This window comes from Thrips palmi, unplaced genomic scaffold (assembly GCF_012932325.1).
Source record: "Thrips palmi isolate BJ-2018 unplaced genomic scaffold, TpBJ-2018v1 HiC_scaffold_3, whole genome shotgun sequence".
NCBI lineage: Eukaryota > Metazoa > Arthropoda > Insecta > Thysanoptera > Thripidae > Thrips > Thrips palmi.
This window is the reverse complement of record NW_023144630.1, coordinates 4,451,684-4,472,741: the sequence shown is the minus strand read 5'-3', so window position 1 is coordinate 4,472,741 and position 21,058 is coordinate 4,451,684. Positions and strand designations below refer to the sequence as shown.

The 21,058-nt window shown below is 48.8% G+C and overlaps 5 protein-coding genes across 7 annotated transcripts; 3 read left to right on the top strand and 2 right to left on the bottom strand.

Moving 5' to 3' along the window:
- The first annotated feature begins 47 nt into the window (after window positions 1–47).
- Window positions 48–4,911, top strand: LOC117648531 (transmembrane protein adipocyte-associated 1 homolog). Of its 2 annotated transcripts, none has more exons than XM_034391043.1 (9): window positions 48–235; window positions 562–676; window positions 757–889; window positions 977–1,139; window positions 1,227–1,423; window positions 1,506–1,566; window positions 1,653–1,836; window positions 1,916–2,045; window positions 2,149–4,911. In XM_034391043.1, exons 2-9 carry the CDS (start codon window positions 579–581, stop codon window positions 2,314–2,316), a joined length of 1,134 nt encoding a protein of 377 aa, XP_034246934.1. In that variant the 5' UTR covers window positions 48–235; window positions 562–578; the 3' UTR covers window positions 2,317–4,911. The 2 variants fall into 2 exon arrangements, with proteins under 2 accessions (XP_034246934.1, XP_034246936.1); XM_034391045.1 differs by lacking the exon at window positions 48–235 and adding an exon at window positions 329–480.
- A 114-nt stretch (window positions 4,912–5,025) lies between these two features.
- Window positions 5,026–8,124, bottom strand: LOC117648530 (general transcription factor IIH subunit 1). The gene is made up of 11 exons (XM_034391042.1): window positions 7,925–8,124; window positions 7,448–7,640; window positions 7,161–7,371; window positions 6,921–7,077; window positions 6,604–6,847; window positions 6,364–6,514; window positions 6,134–6,275; window positions 5,963–6,052; window positions 5,661–5,886; window positions 5,375–5,550; window positions 5,026–5,287 (listed from the first exon to the last, which is right to left on the bottom strand). The coding sequence occupies exons 2-11, from the start codon at window positions 7,596–7,598 to the stop codon at window positions 5,165–5,167; spliced, it is 1,671 nt and encodes a 556-aa protein (XP_034246933.1). The 5' UTR covers window positions 7,599–7,640; window positions 7,925–8,124; the 3' UTR covers window positions 5,026–5,164.
- A 21-nt stretch (window positions 8,125–8,145) lies between these two features.
- On the top strand, window positions 8,146–11,433 carry LOC117648529 (cactin). Its single transcript, XM_034391041.1, has 9 exons — window positions 8,146–8,303; window positions 8,484–8,858; window positions 8,940–9,769; window positions 9,842–10,018; window positions 10,102–10,312; window positions 10,407–10,596; window positions 10,672–10,826; window positions 10,916–11,060; window positions 11,154–11,433. The coding sequence occupies exons 2-9, from the start codon at window positions 8,485–8,487 to the stop codon at window positions 11,340–11,342; spliced, it is 2,271 nt and encodes a 756-aa protein (XP_034246932.1). The 5' UTR covers window positions 8,146–8,303; window position 8,484; the 3' UTR covers window positions 11,343–11,433.
- A 5,268-nt stretch (window positions 11,434–16,701) lies between these two features.
- On the bottom strand, window positions 16,702–19,150 carry LOC117648212. Of its 2 annotated transcripts, none has more exons than XM_034390586.1 (5): window positions 18,602–19,150; window positions 18,344–18,402; window positions 17,716–17,892; window positions 17,207–17,374; window positions 16,702–16,923 (listed from the first exon to the last, which is right to left on the bottom strand). In XM_034390586.1, the coding sequence occupies exons 1-5, from the start codon at window positions 18,651–18,653 to the stop codon at window positions 16,741–16,743; spliced, it is 639 nt and encodes a 212-aa protein (XP_034246477.1). In that variant the 5' UTR covers window positions 18,654–19,150; the 3' UTR covers window positions 16,702–16,740. The 2 variants fall into 2 exon arrangements, with proteins under 2 accessions (XP_034246477.1, XP_034246478.1); XM_034390587.1 differs by having other exon boundaries at window positions 17,716–18,260; window positions 18,602–18,668.
- Window positions 19,151–19,165: 15 nt separating this feature from the next.
- Window positions 19,166–20,978, top strand: LOC117648208 (carboxypeptidase B-like). Its single transcript, XM_034390582.1, has 7 exons — window positions 19,166–19,332; window positions 19,444–19,743; window positions 19,818–19,908; window positions 19,980–20,146; window positions 20,223–20,285; window positions 20,405–20,486; window positions 20,732–20,978. Exons 1-7 carry the CDS (start codon window positions 19,213–19,215, stop codon window positions 20,926–20,928), a joined length of 1,020 nt encoding a protein of 339 aa, XP_034246473.1. The 5' UTR covers window positions 19,166–19,212; the 3' UTR covers window positions 20,929–20,978.
- Window positions 20,979–21,058: the final 80 nt, after the last annotated feature.

Genomic DNA, 21,058 nt, shown 5'->3' with positions numbered 1-21,058 from the left:
AGTCCCGAAAGGGTGGCAGGGGTGGAGGGGGCGGAAGGAGGGGGAAGGCCAAGGATCTGGGTGGCCGTTCGAAAGCTAGCCATTGTATATTTTTCGTTCGTTGTCTTTTGCCTTTTTTTCCCTGGTATCTGACAGATGGACCCTGGATTTACAATTTGAAGAGTTCACAACAATGAAATGGTCGCTGCTTTATGATATTTGCAGTGTCGTATTTAGAAATTTCACTCTTTCAAAGGTACAGTAACGTTATCCTCGGACAGAATTAAGAAGCAGACGACGTTTTAGGTGCAGTCACTTTCTTTCTTTTACTAAACATGACTCTTTGTATTGTGCGACCTCCTGTTTATTAGTATGGTCTCTAGCATTTGTACTCATAATGCCTCTCATTTGACTTAGTCATGGAAGCTGAACACACTGCTTGTCAAAAGAGTGAAACTCCAATATGCTAATTCATGTTAACCAACTAAAACAATAACATAAGTTCTGTTTCTCATCTTTCTTTTTCCTTGATTCTTGGTTTCTTTATTTCTTTGATATATTTTTCCTATGGCAATGTTGCAGGCTGATCTGGAGTGAAGATGGCTGAGAGCCAGTCGCAATCCGTTTCCATTCGGGAAACGAGCAATCTTGATCCATTCTGTAAACGTATTCTTTATGAGGAAATATCCAGTTCGAGGTAAGGCTCATATAGGACTACTTGACACTCTTTGTCTTTACCTAAACCTTATGTACTAACTGTCTTATGTTTCATGCCAGAGTTCGTATTTGGGATCTTGCAATATTGATACCCAATATCCTCTTCCTTGTGTTTCTCGGTCTTCGTTTCAATAGAGCCATTCTGAAACTACGAGCCACGTCCAGTCCCATTTTTTTAACTTTCTATGGCCTTGTAAGTATTTGTCTAAAAGATTAAAGGGGCTTTGAGGTATGTGTACTGATCACCTGTATTGTTGTGCTTTGTTTGTCCATTTTCTAGGTCATTGCAAACATAATTATAAGTGTTGTAAGATGCTGTGTTTCGATGACTGTTAATGCTGCTACTGTTAGTGGAGAATTTGCTGACAAGATTCTCTGGATCTCTGTTCGATTTTTTCTCCTTGCCACTGAAATGAGTGTTGTGGTATTTGGCTTAGCCTTTGGTTGGTATATTTTACTATCTTTTTCCTTGTTGGTGCTTCCTTTGAAAAGTATCCATTATGTTTTCTTTATTATCATTAACATTGCAGGTCATCTTGACAGCAGGAGTAGCATTCGGCATGTCCTCCTCGTTACATCTCTCATTTCGCTTGGATTTTCTATATCCCAGGCTGTTCTCGAAATGATGTCACCAGATGAACATTTTCATGTTGATTCTAAAGATTACAATCTTTTTGGCCATGGAGGAATGCTGTTTTGGTTTGCCAGCTCAATTGTGTTTGCAGTTGTAAGTTGAAGCTTTGTTTTGTGTTTTTAAGTGTTGAGTTATTGTTTCATGTAATTCTCTCTCTTTCTTCTGTTTAAAACAGATTTATCTTTGCATCCTTGTTTTGCCTTGGACCAGACTCCGAGACCGATTAGCTTTGCCCAGTACGTAATCTGTGTACCACACACCACAACAGTTGCAGTCCTCAGTAGTTCAATGATGATCCTGATTTATTTTTTTATTCTTACAGCTAAACGTTCTTTTTACACATATATATTACTATTGTTCACATTGAATGCTGTACAATCCTTAGGTTCTGGATTGTTATTATACGAATTATACACCGGCCTTTGCATTGTTGATGTTACAACCTATGCATATTTCACTTTATTGACACCTCTGGTCTATTATGCATTCTTGAGTGAATTTTTTGGGTAAGTTTCTCTTGTTGGAGTTTTTTACCTCTGCAAAGCAAAACACTAATGTTACTAATTTTTCTCACATTGATTTCAGTGTTTCTCAACCGAGCATTATGTTTTCATATAAAGCCCAAGTTGATGATCATATGGAGGATGATACAGTTTCTTTACCACATCAACAAAGTTTCTCGTCTTTAAAAACTGACTCAGATTACATTTACCAGGTAACTTGTCGTAAAAGCTCACATACTCAGAACTTAGTTCTCACTTTTAATGCAATCCAGTGCTAAGGCTAAGAGATATCCTTTTTGTGCATCAACCTTGCAGAATAACAGCGTTTATAACAGCACCCAGCTGGATGCAAACACACCAATAAACCCACTATATGCTGCGTCTCTGCAAAGCCCTGATTCCATAACTGGCTACAGCATTGACAGCTGTCAGAGCTTGGAAGTTGGTCCCATTACTTCAGGATATCAGCGTACTAATATGTAAGTTATACAATACTGTAATTGTGTATTTTTCATGCTCTGTACATTCTATATATGACACAAAATTTTATTAGAAATATATTTCTGACTGGCATAGAATTAACAAGTGTGTGGTAAAATGTTGGCCTAAGTGTCAATGATGTTGATTTCATTCCTTATGAATTGTGCAAACTGAGCAATTGTAAACTTAAAGTCTAGTCTTAATCCGTTACTGCTGTCGCTATAAGTTGAAGGTCGCAAATGAAGGCTTACTATTGTATGTACTCTTTGTAGAATGTTTTGATTCCTTCCATGACATTTATGAGATTGTTAGAAAGTCAGTATTTAATTCACTAAAAAAAAAGCTACAGTTTGGGAGGAGCAATAAGCCTGAAATTATATAGTGTCTCTGTTTACTAAACTATGACTATAGCAGCTTGCTGTGATCTTCATTGTGGAATGTGTGATATGATGTAATGTGTGTGGTCTAGTATAAGTATTTTACTCAAGTGTAAGGAATATTTACTTCAGGTTTGTATTATTTTTGTGCAAGAGAATTTAATGTACTGAAATAATAATGATTGAGTTAATTTCAGTGTTTTATTGTATTTTGCTGTTACCCTATGTACTTTTTAACTATAAAGGAAAGAGCAGCAGTTCTTAGGCGTTGGTTGCCTGAAAACGTAGCTTGAGCTTTATTTTTCTGCAAAAGATAAAGTATGGGTTTAACATTCTGGTTACTGCTTTCTTTGTCTATTAAGCTGGCTCCTTATCAAAAACTGAAGAATTATTTAATTCTGTATGATCACCAAGAACATTTAACTGATGTGAATCCGTCCTTTTCTGCTCAACAGGAATTGTATTGTTCACTTTGTTCCACTCTGACTCCCCTAGTCACATAATACATCACTTTGTCCCACCTTCCTTAGGTGGGAGCTATGTTGTGGGCACAGTTTTGTGTTTTGGTTGTTTCTAAACTCCTTTTATGGGATTTCCTCGTCATACATTTCTGCCGAAGAGACTGTTTCTTGGAAGAGGGTCTGTGCACATAGTGATTAAGTTATACCGTATGTGCATGCAATGTGTGGAATTTATATTCTTGAACATCCAATATTAAAGGCTCTTATTTTATAGGTCTATGTTCTACAGTAACTATGAGAGGCATCTGACATGATGGATGATATTAGCGTGAATATTTCTATAATCTATTGTTATCCCAGTTATTAGAAATTTCCTTTTTGGTTAATTTTTTTCTGAGTGTGTGCAGTGCATCTCAAGCCTCAGGAGCCTTGAGAGCATTTTAAACGCACATAAAGAAATTTGAGTCTCTTACACATCTATGGTATTGGTATCATGTATGTACTTAGAAGGCCTGACAGTTGACTGACATCTGCCAACCACTTTTAAACATACTTGTGTTTGAGCTACTTGAAATAATTAATTGTAGGCTAATACATAGTTTTAGGACATTGTCTATTGCTTCTGTAGAATCTCTCGCAGGTTTTCTTACAGGCCTTGTCCTGTCTGTCTGTGAAATAATGTGATAATTACTGTTTGTACAAATATTTAAGGCCCTCTCTTTATTTGTCTTTTGTCAAAGACAATTCAGAAATATGCCATGTAATGTGAAGGATCTACTTACTCATCCACTGAGGTCTTTTATGCTGGTGCTTGATAGAGAAAGCTGTAAGCAGAAGATCTCAAGGCTTGTCCTGAAGACCTTTGTAATGGCATTACTGTCAGGGGGTAACACCACTTTCCTCTACAGTAGCTTTGGTATAGAGGCATATGGCATCTTCCTGTCCTTTCATCATGAGTAACATTTTCTTACATTTTTTTTTAGTTATATTCAAATGTCTGTGTTTTTATATTGTGATATGTGTTTTACTTTACATTAATTGACCCTTTGTTTTAAGTCTGTGTATTTTTTCCTTCAAATCTTGATAGCTTTCCTCTTCCTCCATCTGCCTCAAATGTTTTAATTTTTTCTTGTTGTTTCTCTCCTTGTTTTGTATTTCTATCAGAAGGTTAGTAGAAATGACTCTTATGAAATTTAGGGAAATGTTCTGCTGTTTAAAGTGTCACATTGCCAAATATTTTCATGAACTGCATGCAAGTATTTTAGTAAGGTAAATTTTTTAAAGCATGTATTGCTCTTTAGAAGGCAGTTGAAAAGTATAATCTTCTTATGCAAGTTCTAAGAGCGACTAAGCTGTAAATGAATGCAGTGTAACTCACATCTTGTAGCATTAGGTTTAGGGTTGTTGTGCACTTTGGAATATCACATTGCAATGTCAGGGTTTCCGTTCCAAATCATGCTTGAAATATCTTAAACTTCATATCTACCTCAACTCAAATGCAAGTGCAGTTACTCACCAACAACATTTCTTGCTTCTCAAGCTGCGTCTCTCCCTAGTTTATTCCCAAGATTAAACAAGATAGGTAACTATTTGCATAGTTCTTAAAGTGCACCTAGATGACTTTTAATATTTTTTGTAACAACCAAAGACAGTTTTTTTTTTCTGTTTGGAAATTTTGTTTGTATTTGGAACCAACCAAGATGTTCATAAATGGTTTTGTAATCTAGAGCTTAAGATTTATATATTAATTTTCCATTGTATCTCATACTGCTCTTTTATTTATACCAGAACAATATACTCCCAAAACAGTAATGGATCTGGGTCTAATGAAACTTCACAGTTTGAAGGAAATATTGGACTGCTTAGCAAGGAAATGGTTTTCAAATGATTCTTTTATTTTTGCCTTCTTGTCTGAGGATGACATTTGGATATGCCAACAAGATAACAGGAGACCTGCTCCTGTATCCTGTTGTTTGAAAATTGAAAACAAACACACAAGAAACACATTTGTTTTCACCTGAAATGCTTTTGACGCATTTTCCAGGTGTTGAATTTTCTATAAGCAGCTGCTATTAGTTGATGAAGGTGACTAGTAAGATGATGTCTTATTGGTGAAAATTCAGCTCTAACCCGGTCCTAATAAAAAACAAACAACATAAGATAAGTAGTGTGAAAGGACTCGATTAAAAAGAAAATGCCAAGCGCTTATCATGCAAAACAAACCTCAAAAGGAGTTAATCTGGTAGCATGAAATCGATCAATTGCTTCGTACATCTTCACCACCTTCTCTTCAAGTTGAGGAGTAGTTGGAGGGAAGCAGGCATAAAAGTGCCTCAGTAACTCACATATACTAATATACAGATTTCGCAGTTCTAGTTGAAGGTCAGGTGGCACAAGCTCTAAAACATATTGAGCCGAGCAAACCCATTAGAAGTGTGCTTTGTAGGTTTAAGTAAGAAATTTGCATAGAAATTTTCTTTTACGAACGAAAGAAGGAGGATCTACTCACGTGCTTGAGATTCTGCAATGAAGCCTTTCATTAGCTCTCCTCCTGGAGTGAGTTCACCTAAAGCGCTTACAGCGGCAGCAGGTCTGACCAAAGAACTTTGACCAGCATGGCTGGAGCACCATGCTGTCAGTTCTCTTCTAAATTCTTCTGGGTTGGCCAACGAGCCACCGTGTGATTCTGAAGTATAACCCGCTTGAGGAGCTGATCCTTGCAAGTAACCCTCTACCTAAAATGCAAAGATTAAGATGCCTCAGAGCAGTTTCTTCCTTTAAATAAAAGACGGGTAATGAAACTAGGTTTACCTTTCCAAGATTCAATCTTAAGGGAGGAGCAGTTTGTGTAGTTGACACCATATCCAGATCTTCATAAGTTATTTTCTCCTGTAGCCGTGACTACAAAAGCAGGACAAATACATAATTTAAGATTATTTATTCCAAAATTAGTGAAGCCCATAAGCCCATCTAACTACATACTCTTTTTTCTTCTGGTGGTTTGAGAGAAGAATCTGAGCTTCCAGCGCCGTTTGATTGTTTACTCTCAGGTGCAGTGCCATTGGTCTGAGCTGCATCCTTTTCCTGGCAAGCCTTGAGGACCATAATGGAGTGCTGATTGAATCTAAAACAAATTTGGTCAATGAAAAAAATTACATGAGGACTATCAGTATCAGTACACAGCCTGTAATATAGCTGGTGGCTTGCCTCACCTTTTGATCATACTCTGATGGACAATATTACCAGCAGAAGATGTTGGTTTATCAGGAGTGATTCCATACCCTTCTGCTAGTGACGTATCTTCAAAACTTGTAATATCCACTAGTGGGTCACTAATTCCAGAGTTTATATCTTGTTTTAATTCTATAAGTGAAACGGGGTAAATTACCTCAGGCTCACATATTATTATAAACTCAAAACATCATCAGACAGACTTTGCCTCCAAAAAGTACCTTGATCATCTAATTTGGCACACTCAGTAAAAAGGTCTTTAATACCAGCATGTATGCGATCTCTATGAAAATAGTGAGATTGAAAGAACTTGGTCCAAAAATCAGTCTCACTTAATTTAATGGGAACATGTTCCATATACTTAGTTTTTACAGCTGGATAAGTTTTGAAAATAGATTCAATTATGTCAGGTGTTAAATTATACTTCAGACCATTGCAACCGTCTGTTTGTGGTTTGATGTCAGCCTGTGAAAAGATCCCATTAGATTATGCTCTATGAAGCTTATGAAAGGTTTAGGTTTTACCATATTTTTTTTACCAGAAAAGCACCAGAGACACCAATTTCTTGAGCCTGAGCCTTTTGTTTCTGCATAAACTTTGATGCATGTTTTATCCAAAACTCATCAGCAGTTATAACTTGAGTGATCACTAAATCTTTATACAATTGAAGCAGTGACGGATTTTGACAAAGCAACCTGCAAAAAAAAATGAGGAGGGGTTGAAGTCACCAAATTCAATTTGAGACACCCTTCACATAAATTGCATGTGAACCCCTCACCTATTCTTCTCTTCCAGTTCTTTGTTGATGGGCCGAGCAGGAGCTTGGTATCGTGGTAACTGTTGCTGTAACAACTCTTTGACCACATCTCTATCTTTAATTTGAGCCTCAGGGCCTAATTTGTTCACAAAGTGGAATGTAGAACTTGTTCCATCATTCAAAACTACTTGAAGTTGTATTTTGGGTTTGCCAGCGGGAGATATCTTTTGAGCTGTAAACAAAAGAGAAAAATTAAGAAAAACCATCGGTGATTGTGTGAATTATGTAATGAGTGATTGATCATTTACTTTTGATATCAGCATATTTGTGGCTCACTGATACAGTGTCTTTTCCTTCTAATATCCATGCCAACCTTTCATTCATAGCATAGAGGGTACCATCGCCTTTTTTGTATCTCACTTCATTCACTTGTAAAAGAACATCTTCGGATGAAGACATTGTGGTGGCAATAAGTCAGATTTCTGACAGGAACTGAAAAATCTGAAACAGATGCATTAATGTACTTAGAAATATTTATTCTGTCTAATAAATATGCTTTTGAGTATTAAAGAATGGTATCACTGACATAACAAATCAACACTTTTTAAAAGAGGTTTACAGGGGTTAGGACTCCCATAGAAAAAGTCTTTGTCAGAATACAATGAACATAAGTGCAACGTTGCTATTAAAATTACTGTCGCTTAAAAGGATAGCTAACATGTAATACGCTTTAGGAAAGAAGGAGAAAATTGGGACCATTCAATGTTTACCCAAACAATACTAACATCTAGTTTCGCGACAGAAGTGACTTCAGCTTGTAACAACTTAGTTTCGATAAGAATGACAGCATGAATCTTTGAGCACGACACATCCACTTTGATTCAACACAGATCCACAAATGTCAAAGAGTACAAGGCGAAACACAGCATAACAACAACATAATCGCCTTCAGTGCTTCGTGCAGGTTAGGTTGTGCGACTTGCGTGCCGAGTGTGGACTGCGAATAACCATCGTGCAAATAGTGGAGGAGCGTTTCGTTTTCGTTCCTGAACGAACAACAGTCAAACTACGGGAATTACTCACATTGTGTACTGTGCCGAAGGGATTTCTTCGAAGACATCAATCACTATTTAGTTGCGCAGATTTTATTGCCTGTTGTTATAGGTAAGTTCGAAGCATAACTCCTTTTGACTAGCTTGTCTCTCAACAAACAGGTTAGGTTCTCTTAACTTTCAACCGTCCCCTTCTTGTTTTCCTTGTAAAAATTTTAATATTTACTTAATATGTTGGTTAAACATCTATGATTTTTTTTGTAATTTTTGAAGCTTGCTATCATTGTTTCAGGATGTCTTCCAAGTATGATCGTAAACACAGTGGGAGAAGAGACGACAGGAGAGATGATAGGTATGACAGGCAAAAGTCACGAAGTGGTGACCTGGAAAGTGGAAGAGGCAGAAGACACGACAGCCCGGTCAGGCAGAGGAATAGACAACGAAGCAGAGACCGCAGTCGCAGCAGTGAGCGCTTCAGGCCAAAATCAAGGGATCATGGCAGAAGCCGATCGAGAAGTGTAGAAAGAGACCATCACAAGGGAAGGTCAACAAAGCCAGACTTTGACAGGAAAGAAAGCAAACGCCAGAGTAAGAAATCTAAGTATAGATCTGATAGTTCTGACAACTCCCCCAAAAGATCTAAGAGTAAAAAGAAAAAGTCTAAAAGGTATGTATCATATAATTTTTTTTATAAAAATTCTTTGTGATTTCCCTTGTACTGATCTGTTTTTTCTTCTTTCATGATAAGGTCTCGGTCAGAATCTTCCAGTAGTTCTTCATCAGCAACCTCAGCATCATCCGCTGATTCAACAAAACTAATGAAACGTTTGCATGAAGAGAGACAAAAGCAAGTTGAGCTGAAGCTTAAAGAAAAGGAGAAGATGAAAGCTACTGAGACACCTGAAGAAAAAAGGTTACGAAGACTTCTTAAGAAAGAAGCCAAGGAACGCAAACGCAAGGAAAGAATGGGTTGGGATACTGACTACATGCATTATACAAATACGGACAATCCGTTTGGTGATGGAAACTTATTATCAACTTTTGTTTGGGGTAAGAAATTAGATAGAGAAGGTCTTACTGGATTAAGCAGAGAAGAGTTGGAGGTACGGAACCGACAAAAACAGGAAGATAATAAACGTGAATTAGAAAAAGTGAAAAAGCGTCGTCAAGAAAGAGAGCTGGAGAGGCAACAGCGAGAAGAAGAAATGGCCCTCCTTCAGCGCAACAAGGAAGCTGCTCAGTTTCAGGAGTGGGAGCGTCAAGAAGACCAGTTCCATCTGGAACAAGCCAGATTACGCTCTTGTATCCGAATGCAGGATGGCAGAGCTAAGCCTATTGACTTGTTGGCAAAGTACATAAGTTCAGAGGAAGATGTAGATGCTGTGGAAATGCATGAGCCTTATACCTATCTAAATGGCCTCGCTACACAGGATTTGGAAGATTTGATTGAAGATATTAAGGTTTACAAAGAGCTTGAGCGTGGGAAGAATCTTGACTACTGGCACGACATTACTGTGATTGTGGAGGATGAGCTTCACAAGTTGCGCAAGTTGCAGAAACAGACTGAGTATGACTCAGGTAAGTATTCATTAGATTGAACATTTATGAATTTATCATGTTACAAACTCACTAACGTTTTTGGCATTTCAGCTGTTGGTCGCCGAGAGGGTATTCATCAGGCTGTAGCTAAAGATGTAGCCACAGTTTTCAAAGGCAAGACTGCTGGACAACTAGAAGAACTTCAAACGAAAATTGAAAGCAAAATTAAAAATAAAGTTGAAGGTCTTGATATTGGGTACTGGGAAAGTCTCCTGAGTCAGCTAAAAGGTATGCCAGTTTTAAAAAAATTTATATGCTTTTGTAGCATTGTTGTCTCTATCAAACTCATAAATTTGCCTTTCCTTTTTCAGCCCATATGGCAAGAGCTCGTTTGCGAGATCGACACCAAGAAAATCTGCGCAAGAAATTGCAGGTATTGAAGGCAGAGCAGGGTGTGGCTGAAGATAGGGACGGAGAAAATCAGCCCTCAACATCCTCAGGAGCAGTTGCAAAGCAGGAGGACGAGGAGGATGAACCAGAAAGCGGTGCTGAAGAAAACGAAGAAGAAGAAGACAATGAAGAGTAGGTTTTAGTTTTCATAACGACCCAAATGCAAAATATGTTTGAAGCTTTATCATTTATAATTTTAATTCATCGCTGCTTTACTGTTTTTCAGGTCTGATAATGCAGCCAATGACTTACTGAAAGAAAGCTTTGCTGATTATGACTCTGGGGGATACTCTCCTCGTTACCTTCAACCAACTGATCTTGAGCCAGGAACCTTTGTCATATCGGAGGAAGATGATGACCATCGTCTTGAGTTTGCTCGCATCCAAATCACTAGGGGAGCTGGCCATCGTGTTGAGGTATTTATTTTCCTATCTGTTTCTTGAATTATTAGTTTGCAGTCTGTCCTAATATCATTTCTAAACAAATTTCAGAATGTTATCACTGAAGAGGAGAAAGCATTACAACGAGAAGCTCGTAAAGGAATGGCTGGTGATGAGGCTGAGTTTTCTGTGGAAACTACTCTGGACACTCAAGTTTATCTCTGGTCTGATAAATATCGTCCACGCAAACCCCGTTACTTCAACAGGTATGTTCTTGTTAAATCTAATAGTGACTCAATGTTTGACTAGTGAAGAAGCTTTTTCTGATCTGTGAGTTTTTATGCTTTCATTTCAGAGTGCATACTGGATTTGAATGGAATAAATACAACCAGACTCATTATGACATGGACAATCCTCCACCTAAAATTGTTCAGGGGTACAAATTCAACATATTTTATCCTGATCTCATTGAGAAGAGTGCTACACCTGAGTACTTTCTTGTAAGTATTCCAGTTTTTACTTCACTTTAAACTGTCCAGTTCCTAAATTCTGACTTAATTTTTTATTAACTTTTGGTTTTGTTTGTATTTCAGACCCCCTGTCCTGAAAACAAAGATTTTGCTCTTCTGCGTTTCCATGCTGGTCCACCTTATGAAGATATTGCTTTTAAGATTGTTAACAGAGAGTGGGAGTACTCTTACAAACGTGGTTTCCGATGCCAGTTTCACAATAATATTTTTCAACTGTGGTTCCATTTCAAACGTTACCGTTATCGTAGATAAATTTTATACTTTTTTATGTATATGTCTGTACAAATAAAGCTGTAAATAAGGTTGTAATTAAAAGCCCTACACAATATGTGTAATAATGAGACCACTGCTGTAATTAACTCCCTCTTTAAGGCAACTCCAGCCTATCCCTAAAAACATTGGCAAAGTAAAGAACTTTTTTTCCACAGTTTCCTCTCGGTGTTTTGGTAGCCCCTATTGACCGAAAGGTCAATACGTTAGCCGCTTCGCGTGGACACGCCCCCGTGTACACAATGCCTTTTTCGTGTTTTTGTTTGTTTTTTTTTTGTGCGTCGCAATTGTGGGTGAGGACGACTCGACCACACCTGTTCCCGCGGGACAGACTGTCGAGACATGGCCCCCGACACCAAGCCCTCGCCCACGGCCCTGACCGCCTTGCTGCCGATACTATTCGTCTGCAGGTGTGGTGCTGTTCAGTCTAGGGGTCGTGGGTTCGAATCCCGCTTGTGCCGGTTTTCATTCTGTGGCTGCCACGCACACAGGTTGTTCGGCATCGCCCCTCTGAGGCAGGCGAGCGGCATGCCGGGGCTGGCGTGGAGCGTGCTGGTCGTCATGGGCCTGAGCGCGGTGTCCCTCGACATGCTGGTGCGCCAGTGGGTAAGCTTACGCCGTCGGTGCGGCTGCACTACTCCAGGGACTTCCCTGCGGACACCACAGAGTGCGTTGCCCTGCCGCAGAGGCTCCACCTGGAGCTCGTGTCCTTCGCGATGGTGACGGTGATGCGCGCCCTGTGTACCTGGTCACTGGCGATGCTGGTGGTGCGCCGGCACGTGGTCGCCGACGTCCTGGACGAGCTGCTGGCCGTGGCGGACGAGTGCGGCCGCCTGCCCCGCGCGCGGCCCAAGCCCCCCAGGGCCACCCGGACGACGCTGGCGGTCAGGCGCTGCAAGATAACTGACCGGTAGAGTCCTGGAGTTGTCCGCGAGGTGCGGGGAGGTGACGGCCTCGCTCTCCCTCCAGATGGCCGTGCTCGTGGCGACGGACGGCGGCCTGCTGGCCTGGGACTGGTGGTCCGGCTTCCGCTTCTACTCGCCCGTCCTGGTCCTCACCATCCAGCTCACGCAGGCCCTCGTCAAGCTCGTCCTCGTGCTGTTCGCCGCCAAGGTCCGGCTCCTGGTGGACGCCCTGGCCGACGTGAACCGCCAGCTGGCGTGGCTGGCGCGCCGGCCGCCCTCAGGTCAGACAGACACAGACAGAGAACGCTCGTGAGCAAGGAGCGGCTTCGGCCGAGGACACCCAGCAGCCCGAGGGCCGAACGGATAAACACGAAAAGAACATTTCGACACTACAGTATAAGTAACGCAGTTCCGGTTGCAGGCAGCGGCGCGGTCCGCACGCACCCCGTCACTCCGCTGCAGGTGAGTAAGAAAAGCCGGGGGCAAGAACGGCGACTCCTGGAAAAGGGGTGCACTGTGGCTCCGGGGAAAAGCGAAAACCCGGCCGGACTCGAACCTCGGCCTCGCGCAGGCTGCGCAGGCCCTGCACGTGCGGCTGGTGGCGGCGGCCGAGGGGCTGGGCGCGGCGTGGGGCGGCGTGCTGCTGCCCGCCCTGGCCATGGTGTTCGTGGCGCTGTGGGGCGAGGCCTCCTGGAACGTGGCGGGCATGCTCAAGGGGCTGTACGGCCACCACGCCGCCATCAGGCCCTCCTTGGGGGCCTGCAGGATCGGCGCCATGTTCGCCGTGCTGCTGCACGCGGCCAGGACCTGCGACGCGCTGCGACGCCAGGTAGAGAATCCTTCCCTTTTCCCCGTTGACTGAATTTCAAAAATTGTTATTTCGCGTCCTGTAATGTGTGCCCTAAAGCCTTGCTTTTGCAGGCCGAGCGCACGGCAGTGACGGTGCACGGCATTCTGAACAAGGAGGATGCCGTGGGCGCTCTCGGTGACCAAGAGGTAGACCAGCCGCGTTGAAGCACTCTGGTGGTCTATCTACCTAGGTCCAAAGACGTGTACCTGCCGTGTGGGGTTCCCAGGCTAGAAACTAGTGGAGGCGGTCAAATTCCCAGACGGGTTTTGAACTCCAGAATCGCTAAATGGAACTCGAATTGAACGTGTGACCCCACCAATGGATTCCTCGTTCGGAGAGCAAATCCATTGGTGGGGTCACACGCTCCCGTAACACGCAACTGCTCCCGTCTGTCTGCCCCTCCAGGTGAGCGACCTGGCGGAGTTGGCGCTGCAGCTCGCCGCCAGCCGGGACCGCTTCGCCGTGTCCGTGTGCGGCTTGTTCGACATCAACTCGGGCCTCATCACCACGGTCGGCGCTCCACTAGTTTTATTGTTGTTTTCGTTTGTTTGAGTTTCGTTTTGTTGTTTTGTGCGTGTTTTATTGTTGTTGCTGTTTTTAATGAGGCCGTGGCCCAAATCGTATGTGATGCAGATGATCAACACCGTGGCGACGTACCTCTCCATCCAAGTGCCCATCACCTTGGCCAATCTCTCGCATTGGGACCCGAACAAGATCACTGCGCGGTCTCGGGTGTGAGGCTGTGAGGAGTGGGTGTGAGTGCATCTCGAGTCTCTTGGGATCTCCCAGGCGTTTCCAGGCAACCCCCAACCAACACAGAGGACACTTAAAACGACCTTCGAAGACTGAAAATCCATCGGCCAAAAGCAGCTGAAATACAAAACACGGAATCGCTAAAACGAGTCGTTTTTCATCCACCCCAGCGAAAAACAGAAACAAGAACAATTAGAAGGTTCCTCGAGGAACCCTGACGATCGTCAGCAGCAGAAAACAGGGGACAACACTGCAACACAAGAAACAAGTCCAGTCAACCTGCGGGCTTGCCGGGCGCGCTGGGCTTGGTGGTGGTGAGGCTGTGGCTCCGTGCGAGGCGTCCGGGTGCAGACTGCCTGCCAGACTGCCTGCCAGACTCCGTCGCGGACTCTGGGCCGGCGAGAACCGGCAGAGAAGGGGGGAGGGTCGCGTGTCAGCCAGTGCGTGTGTGGGTGCAGCACCTCCGCGGTGCCATCAAAGATGCACGTTGCGTTTGAGCGGAAGTTGGCTCGGGCGGGGCGGGGCGGGGCGGGGCGGGGCGGGGCGGGGCGGGGCGGGGCGGGGCGGCAAGCGCACTCACTCGGCACCCGGCCGCCACTCCTCGACGCCCCCGCCTGGGACAAGAGCCACCTAGACGAGGACGGGCCGCGAGGCGCCCTACACAGCCCAGAGGTACCAACGCACCCTCGCGAAGCATGCAAGGATGGGCCGCAGGGCACTGTAAAACGATGCACCCAGCGAAATCTGGCCCGAGCGCGGTCACCTTTGCAGCCGAGCCCCGAGCAGCGCGCAGCGCGCCCGCGGAGTCGAGCATAGGCAACCCGCTCGCCCGCTACGCGTAGCGGTGCGTCCGGTAGACGGCGCTAATGCTGTCCGATTGCTGGGTCTCGCCGCGCGCCCTTCATGCCAACCCCAATCCTTTTCAAAAGTGCTTTTCCGTCTTGTGTTTATCTCCGGGTACACGGCCAGGATGGCTGCGGCTCGCGGGGCCGGCGACGGCGGCGGCAGTGCCGTGGCCAAGAGCTCCGAGAGGCTGAGCGTCTATCTGGAGCGGCGGCGCGCGGAGATGTGCCCCGGCAAGGACGACAAAGTCAGCTTCCTCCGCCGCGTCTGGAACACCATGCAGGGCACCAAGGTACGCACAGTGGGCCAGAAGACCGGTGGAGGCGGCCAAGGACGCGTTTTGAGCTCCAGAGTCGCTAAACGGGACTCGAACCGAACGTGTGACCCCACCAATGGATTGCTCTCCGAACGAGGAATCCATTGGTGGGGTCACACGTTCGGTTCGAGTCCTTTTGAGCGACTCTGGAGCTCAAAACGCGTCTTCGGCCGCCGGCGCCGGACTTCCGGCGAAGCCACTGTGAGTGGCGCAGGTCCGCAGGTGACGGTGGTGGTCTCGACGCTGACGGCGTCGCTGGCCGTGGGGGACTGCCTGACCAAGGCGTCGTACTTGGAGGCCAGCACGGGCATCCGCATCTCCGTGGGGGTCGTGTCGTGCACCACGGCGCAGTTCTTGTACGCGTGGCGGCGCCCCGCCTTCGCCAGCACGCTGGAAGGCATGGCGGCCTCGGCCAGGGCCCTGGAGAGCACGGCGGACGCGGCGCAGATGGTATGCACCGTCGGCACACAGTGGGCCAGAAGGCCGGTGGAGGCGGCCAAAACTCGGGACGCGTTTTGAGCTCCAGAGTCGCTAAACAGGACTCGAACCGAACGTGTGACCCCACCAATGGATTCCCCGTTCGGAGAGCTGATGCCGGTGACCTTGCAGAGGGCCTTGTGCCACACGGCGCGCTACTGCAACCGCCTGCAGCGCGCCTGGGACTTGTACTCCATCGGCGTCGCCTTCAGTGTGCTGTTCCCCACCATCGTCTTCGGCGACCTCAGCATGCCCGTGTGGCCGCGGCCCGAGAACACGCCCGCGCCCAGGTGGCGTTCTGGGTGACAATGGTGGCGCAGGTACGTCGGTGCAACCACGCGAGCCCTCACCCTGTTTCGCTTGGGCCAAGTGGGCAAAATTTGTCATGCCGATGGGGATTTTGGAGCGCCAGCTTCTGGACGTGCAGTTGCACTGCCAGGGCACTGCAGCGACTGTGTGTGGCAGGTGATCACGGGCAGCTTCTGCCCCATCGCCATCTACACGCTGGTGGGGTGGCTGATGGTGGCGCAGGCGTCCTGCAGCGCGCTGTACCGCTGCGCCGGCGAGGTGGTGGAGCGCGCGTCCGGGGTGCTGCAGCTGCGCTGGGTGGCGAGCGTGCACGGCCGCCTGTCCGACGTGAGCTACAGCCTGGACCGCCTCACCTCCGCCTACATGCTGCTGCTGCTCTTCGCCGTCCTCATCCTGCCCATCCAGAGCACCTACGACGCGCTGCAGGGCCAGGTGGACGCCTTCCTGCTGTCCTCCTTCTTCACCATCCTGGCCGTGTTCGTGCCGCTCTGCTTCGCCAGCCAGGTGAGTCGGAGCGCTAAGCAGGACTCGAACCGGACGAGTGACCCCACCAATGGATTCCTCGTTCGGAGAGCAATCCATTGGTGGGGTCACACGTTCGGTTCGAGTCCCATTTAGCGACTCTGGAGCTCTGCACGCGTCCCTACTGCCGCAGGGGCTGTCGGACGCCAGCCTGGAGGTGGGGCGGCGCGCGTACGCGGCCGAGTGGCCGGCCGAGGACGTCGCCAGCCGCGTCATCCGCATCATGGTGATGCTGCGCGCCTCCAAGACGGCCACCATCTCGTGCCGCGGGCTGGGCGTGCTCGGCCTGCCCGCGTGCGAGTCCGTGCTCAAGTCCTGGTTCTCCTACCTGCAGATGGTGCTCAACATGAACAAAAAGAAATAAACTCCTTGGACGGGGCCTTTATTTTGGAACGTTGGCTGGCCTCATCGGTGTTCTCGGACTTTGACGCGCCGCACCTCGGCGATGAAGTCGAAGCAGATGAACAGTCCCTGGTCGCCGTCCAGCATCACCTTGACGGGCCACGCGTACTTGTCCAGGTTCAGGCCGCCGATCATCCGCTCCAGGGCCTCGAAGTCCAGCGTTGTGTTCCGCCCGAAGTAATCCCCCTGCAACACCGTGCCAGCGTGCCGGGGCCAGTGCACAGTGGGCCAGAAGACGGTGGAGGCGGCCGAAACTCTGGACGCGTTTTGAGCTCCAGAGTCGCTAAAGGACTCGAACTGAACGTGTGACCCCACCAATGGATTCCTCGTTCGGAGAGCAATCCATTGGTAGGGTCACACGTTCTGTTGAGTCCCATTTAGAGACTCTGTAGCTCAAAACACGTCTATTTTGGCCGCCTCCACTGTCTTCTGGCCCACTGCGGGACGGGACTAACGCGACCGTACTCACGCTCAGGATGGGGCACTTGAAGACGGGATCCAGGTTGTGCACCAGGGGCGTCCACACCATGTTGTCGCTGTACATGAGTTTGCACACCGGCATGTTCCACGCCCAGGTGTTGAAGTACTCGCAGTCGCTCGGCTTGCCGAGGACGCACCGGTGGATCTTCAGCCTAAACTGCACCGCGAAGCGCCATGGAAGCTTAACAACTCGGCAGAAAATTCATCGAGATAGGAAAAGAAATCGAGACGAGCAGAGCTGCCGCCCAGCTGGAGCCGGCTAGCACGGCTAGCACGGCCAGCACACTGTGATGTGCGCTGGCATGGAAACGGCATGCTGATTCGATCACTGCTCTCGTACGTCTGGTGTAGGCACAGAGAGAGAGAGAGAGAGAGAGAGAGAGAGAGAGAGAGAGAGAGAGAGAGAGAGAGAGAGAGAGAGAGAGAGAGAGAGAGAGAGAGAGAGAGAGAGAGAGAGAGAGAGAGAGAGACTGACGAGAGCAGTGAGTAGGTCCTCACCCCCGTCAGCCTGTTGGAGGACGACGTCAGCTCGAAGTGCACGTCGCAGTGCTCGGAGCCCATCCGGTCCAGCTGCATGGTGAAGTTCTTGACGACGAGCGAGTGCGGCCGGTCCACGCAGTGGTGGAAGTCGTAGAACCGCGGCACCAGGTGGGTCTTGCCGTGGGAGGCCCGGCTCTGCGCACGCACGCATCACAGTGGATCGGCGCCGGCGGACAAAACTCGAGGCGCGTTTTGAGCTCCAGAGTCGCTAAATGGGACTCGAACCGAACGTGTGACCCCACCGATGGATTCCTCGTTCAGAGAGAGGTTACCAGGGTGCAAGAGAGACAGTGCGACGAAGCACTGTTCGCTCTGCACTGCTCTGCAGTCTCCGATACGATCTGGAGCGTGGAACAAAGCCAAGTGGCTGATACGCCATCGTGCAGTGTGCCCGCCCGCGCAGTGGCAGTGGCTCAGTGCTTTTGTTCGACCAGGGATGCACCACTGTGAACGGTGCGCTTGGACCGAAATGAAACCGCCAGTTTGGTAGCCAAGACCCGTGTCTAAATTCAGATTTTTTTAAAAAAAAATAATTGTCAATTATTATTGCGCACTGCAGTCAACTCCGAAGCCCTTTGACACTCACTGCGGCTATGGCTGTTGCAGGCGTGGCCAGGGTGAACCAGAGCAGCACCGCGGTTGCAGCTGCAACAATCCCCCACCGTCGTCAGCTCCAGGGTCGCTAAACAGGACTCGAACCGAGCGTGTGACCCCACCAATGGATTCCTCGTTCGGAGAGCAATCCATTGGTGGGGTCACACGCTCGGTTCGAGTCCCATTTAGCGACTCTGGAGCTCAAGACGCGTCTAGAGTTTCGACCGCCTCCACCGGTCTTCTGGTGGACCTAGTGCAGGCCGTGGCGGTGGACTGGGGACGCGGTGGCCGCCGCCATCCATGTCGTGCTCTTCCCAACCAGACTGGCCTCCTCTCCTCGCGGCCCGACGGACTGGCCGACGGATGGCCGGCGGACTGGCCGTTGCGCTCTCGCGTGGCCGCGGTTCCGGGCCCGCCAGGCTGCGCCAGCCCAGCAGGCATCTAGATGTGTCGCCCACCTTTAAACAAGCTGATAAAGTCGACAAAGCGTGACGCCGCACGGTACGCTGGCTAGGCTAGTCGCAGAACGCGAGGAATGCGCAAGCGCGCCGAAGTTAGCGGATATTACATCTTGCCTCGACCCCGGTTTTTTTTTAAGAATTAGAAAAATTGCATTTTGTGAGAAACTGGCATTTTTATTTGGCTGACTAGTGATTCAAGCCCTGCGGCTGTTTAGTGGGTTTCTTGGGACGACTTGGCGGCGACGTCGTGAGTGGCGTCGTGAACGTGACCGCGGCCCGATAGTGGCCGACGTCGCCGACGTCACCATGGGCACGACGTTGGCCGCCACCGAGGCCGCCGCCAGGGCCTCCTTGGGGTCCGCGCGCCATAGTCCCCACGTCCACCGAGCGAGGCGAGACGATGAGGGTCTTGGCGTTCCTGGGCGTCGTCGCGCTGGTGGCCGCGGCCGCAGCAGCGACGGGCGGCAAGTCGAGCAGTTCCTCAGGGCTGACCTTCTCCAAGATCATGACCTACGCTGAGGTGACTGGCACGGGGGCGCAGTCGGGGGCTGGCAGGCCTGTTCGACGCCGGTGCGTCGTGGGACTTTTTGCCAAGTGGCGCGGCAACACTGGCAGCAGGCTCTCGTTGTAGGTGGCGGCGTACTTGCGCGCGCTGCAGAGGGCTCACCCCAGGGTGGTGCGGGTGGGCAGCGTGGGCCGCTCCGTGGAGGGCCGCGACATCCCCTACGTGCGCGTGTCCGCCAGCCTCGACGCCAAGCAGAGCAAGACCCCCGTGATGCTGGTGGACGCCCTGATGCACGCCCGCGAGTGGGCGACCCTCCCCGCCGCCCTCTACTTCCTGCAGCAGGCCGTCGAGCACGTCGACAAGGGCCTGGACGTGGTGGTGGTGCCCGTGCTCAACCCCGACGGCTACGAGTACTCGCGCACCAAGGTGGGTAGTCTCCGTCAGCACGCTGACAGGGGAATCCCGATTTTCACCTTGTCCCGACTGTGTTCGATTCGCAGGACAGACTCTGGCGGAAGAACCGCAGCAAGAAGTACGACAAGAAGTGCGTGGGCGTGGACCTGAACAGGAACTTCAACTTCCACTGGGAAGGTTCGTTGTTGGCGGGTGGTGGGTGCCCAAGGCCTTCCCCTCAGCCGACTGAACTGCCTCCTTGCTGACAGACTTCATGATGTCGGGGGACGGCGCCAGCGACGACCCTTGCGATGAGGCCTTCGCCGGCGGGGAGGCCGCCTCCGAGCCCGAGACCAAGAGCTACCAGGCCTTCGTGAAGGCCCTCAACAAGGACAAGAGGCTCAAGACGTACGTCAACCTCCACAGCCCCTCCAAGGTCAGCCAACCCTACCTTCCCACGCTGTAAACCTAACAGTGTAGGTACACGTAAAACCGGCGCGTGTCATTTCCAGGCCATCTTCGGGCCGTGGGGCTACTCCTCCTTCGCGCCGACTGTCCCCGACGAGGCCAAGCTGGTGAGCGTCGCGAAAAGCGCGAAAAGCAAATACTCGCTAAATCTCAGCTCAAGTCTTCGAGTCGCCGCACTTCTGCGACATTTTAACAATTGACCGTTTGGCGGTTTTTTCTGGTGCAGGAGAAAATCGAGAAGGAGGCGAACGCGGCGATGGTGAAGGCGGGCTCCAAGTCGTACACCATCAGCAGCATGGCGGCAGACTGTAAGTCGAACGCCATTTTCCGGTGCAGGGGCACGTTTTGAGAGTCGCTAAACAGTACTCGAACTCGAACCGAGTATGTGACCCCACCAATGGATTCCTCGTTCGGAGAGCAGTCCATTGGTGGGGTCACACGTTCGGTTCGAGTCCCATTTAGCGACTCTGGAGCTCAAAACGCGTCAAGAATTTGGGCCGCGCCCCCACCGGTCTTCTGGCAAATCCACTGTGCGTCTGTTCTGTTGGCGCAGACGCGTCGACGGGCGCCGTGACGGACTGGGTGCGCGGCGTGGCGGGGGTGAAGCAGTCCTTCTGCCTGGAGCTGCCCCCCGGCGCCACGCACGAGGGCTTCGGCGTCAACGACGCCGACATCCTGCCGCTGTCGCGGCGCGCCTTCGAGGGCCTCAAGGTGTTCGCCCGGTACGCCAAGAAGCCCCTGTCGCAGTAGCGCGGAGCGTGGCCGAAGCGCGGAGCACCAATAAACCGTTCGGCTTTCGAGTGTAGTCTCTGTCCAACCACCCGACCCACGCGTCATTGCCTTGATTGCCGAGGCAGGGACACTTGTGCACTTGTGCCTT

Bases quoted from the DNA above. Each gene is read 5' to 3' on its own strand.
- LOC117648531 (XM_034391043.1), top strand. From the start codon at position 579: ATGGCTGAGAGCCAGTCGCAATCCGTTTCCATTCGGGAAACGAGCAAT. The intron at 677-756 runs GTAAGGCTCATA...GTTTCATGCCAG, and splicing joins GAGGAAATATCCAGTTCGAG to AGTTCGTATTTGGGATCTTG. The intron at 1,567-1,652 runs GTACGTAATCTG...TTATTCTTACAG, and splicing joins AGACCGATTAGCTTTGCCCA to CTAAACGTTCTTTTTACACA.
- LOC117648530 (XM_034391042.1), bottom strand. From the start codon at position 7,598: ATGTCTTCATCCGAAGATGTTCTTTTACAAGTGAATGAAGTGAGATAC. The intron at 7,078-7,160 runs GTGAGGGGTTCA...TTTTTTTTGCAG, and splicing joins GAACTGGAAGAGAAGAATAG to GTTGCTTTGTCAAAATCCGT. The intron at 5,887-5,962 runs GTAAACCTAGTT...TTTGCATTTTAG, and splicing joins TAAGATTGAATCTTGGAAAG to GTAGAGGGTTACTTGCAAGG.
- LOC117648529 (XM_034391041.1), top strand. From the start codon at position 8,485: ATGTCTTCCAAGTATGATCGTAAACACAGTGGGAGAAGAGACGACAGG. The intron at 10,313-10,406 runs GTAGGTTTTAGT...ACTGTTTTTCAG, and splicing joins GAAGAAGAAGACAATGAAGA to GTCTGATAATGCAGCCAATG. The intron at 10,827-10,915 runs GTATGTTCTTGT...CTTTCATTTCAG, and splicing joins AAACCCCGTTACTTCAACAG to AGTGCATACTGGATTTGAAT.
- LOC117648212 (XM_034390586.1), bottom strand. From the start codon at position 18,653: ATGGATGGCGGCGGCCACCGCGTCCCCAGTCCACCGCCACGGCCTGCA. The intron at 18,403-18,601 runs GTCCACCAGAAG...GGATTGTTGCAG, and splicing joins ACCGCCACGGCCTGCACTAG to CTGCAACCGCGGTGCTGCTC. The intron at 16,924-17,206 runs GTGAGTACGGTC...ACGGTGTTGCAG, and splicing joins TCAAGTGCCCCATCCTGAGC to GGGGATTACTTCGGGCGGAA.
- LOC117648208 (XM_034390582.1), top strand. From the start codon at position 19,213: ATGAGGGTCTTGGCGTTCCTGGGCGTCGTCGCGCTGGTGGCCGCGGCC. The intron at 19,333-19,443 runs GTGACTGGCACG...CTCTCGTTGTAG, and splicing joins AGATCATGACCTACGCTGAG to GTGGCGGCGTACTTGCGCGC. The intron at 19,744-19,817 runs GTGGGTAGTCTC...TTCGATTCGCAG, and splicing joins ACGAGTACTCGCGCACCAAG to GACAGACTCTGGCGGAAGAA.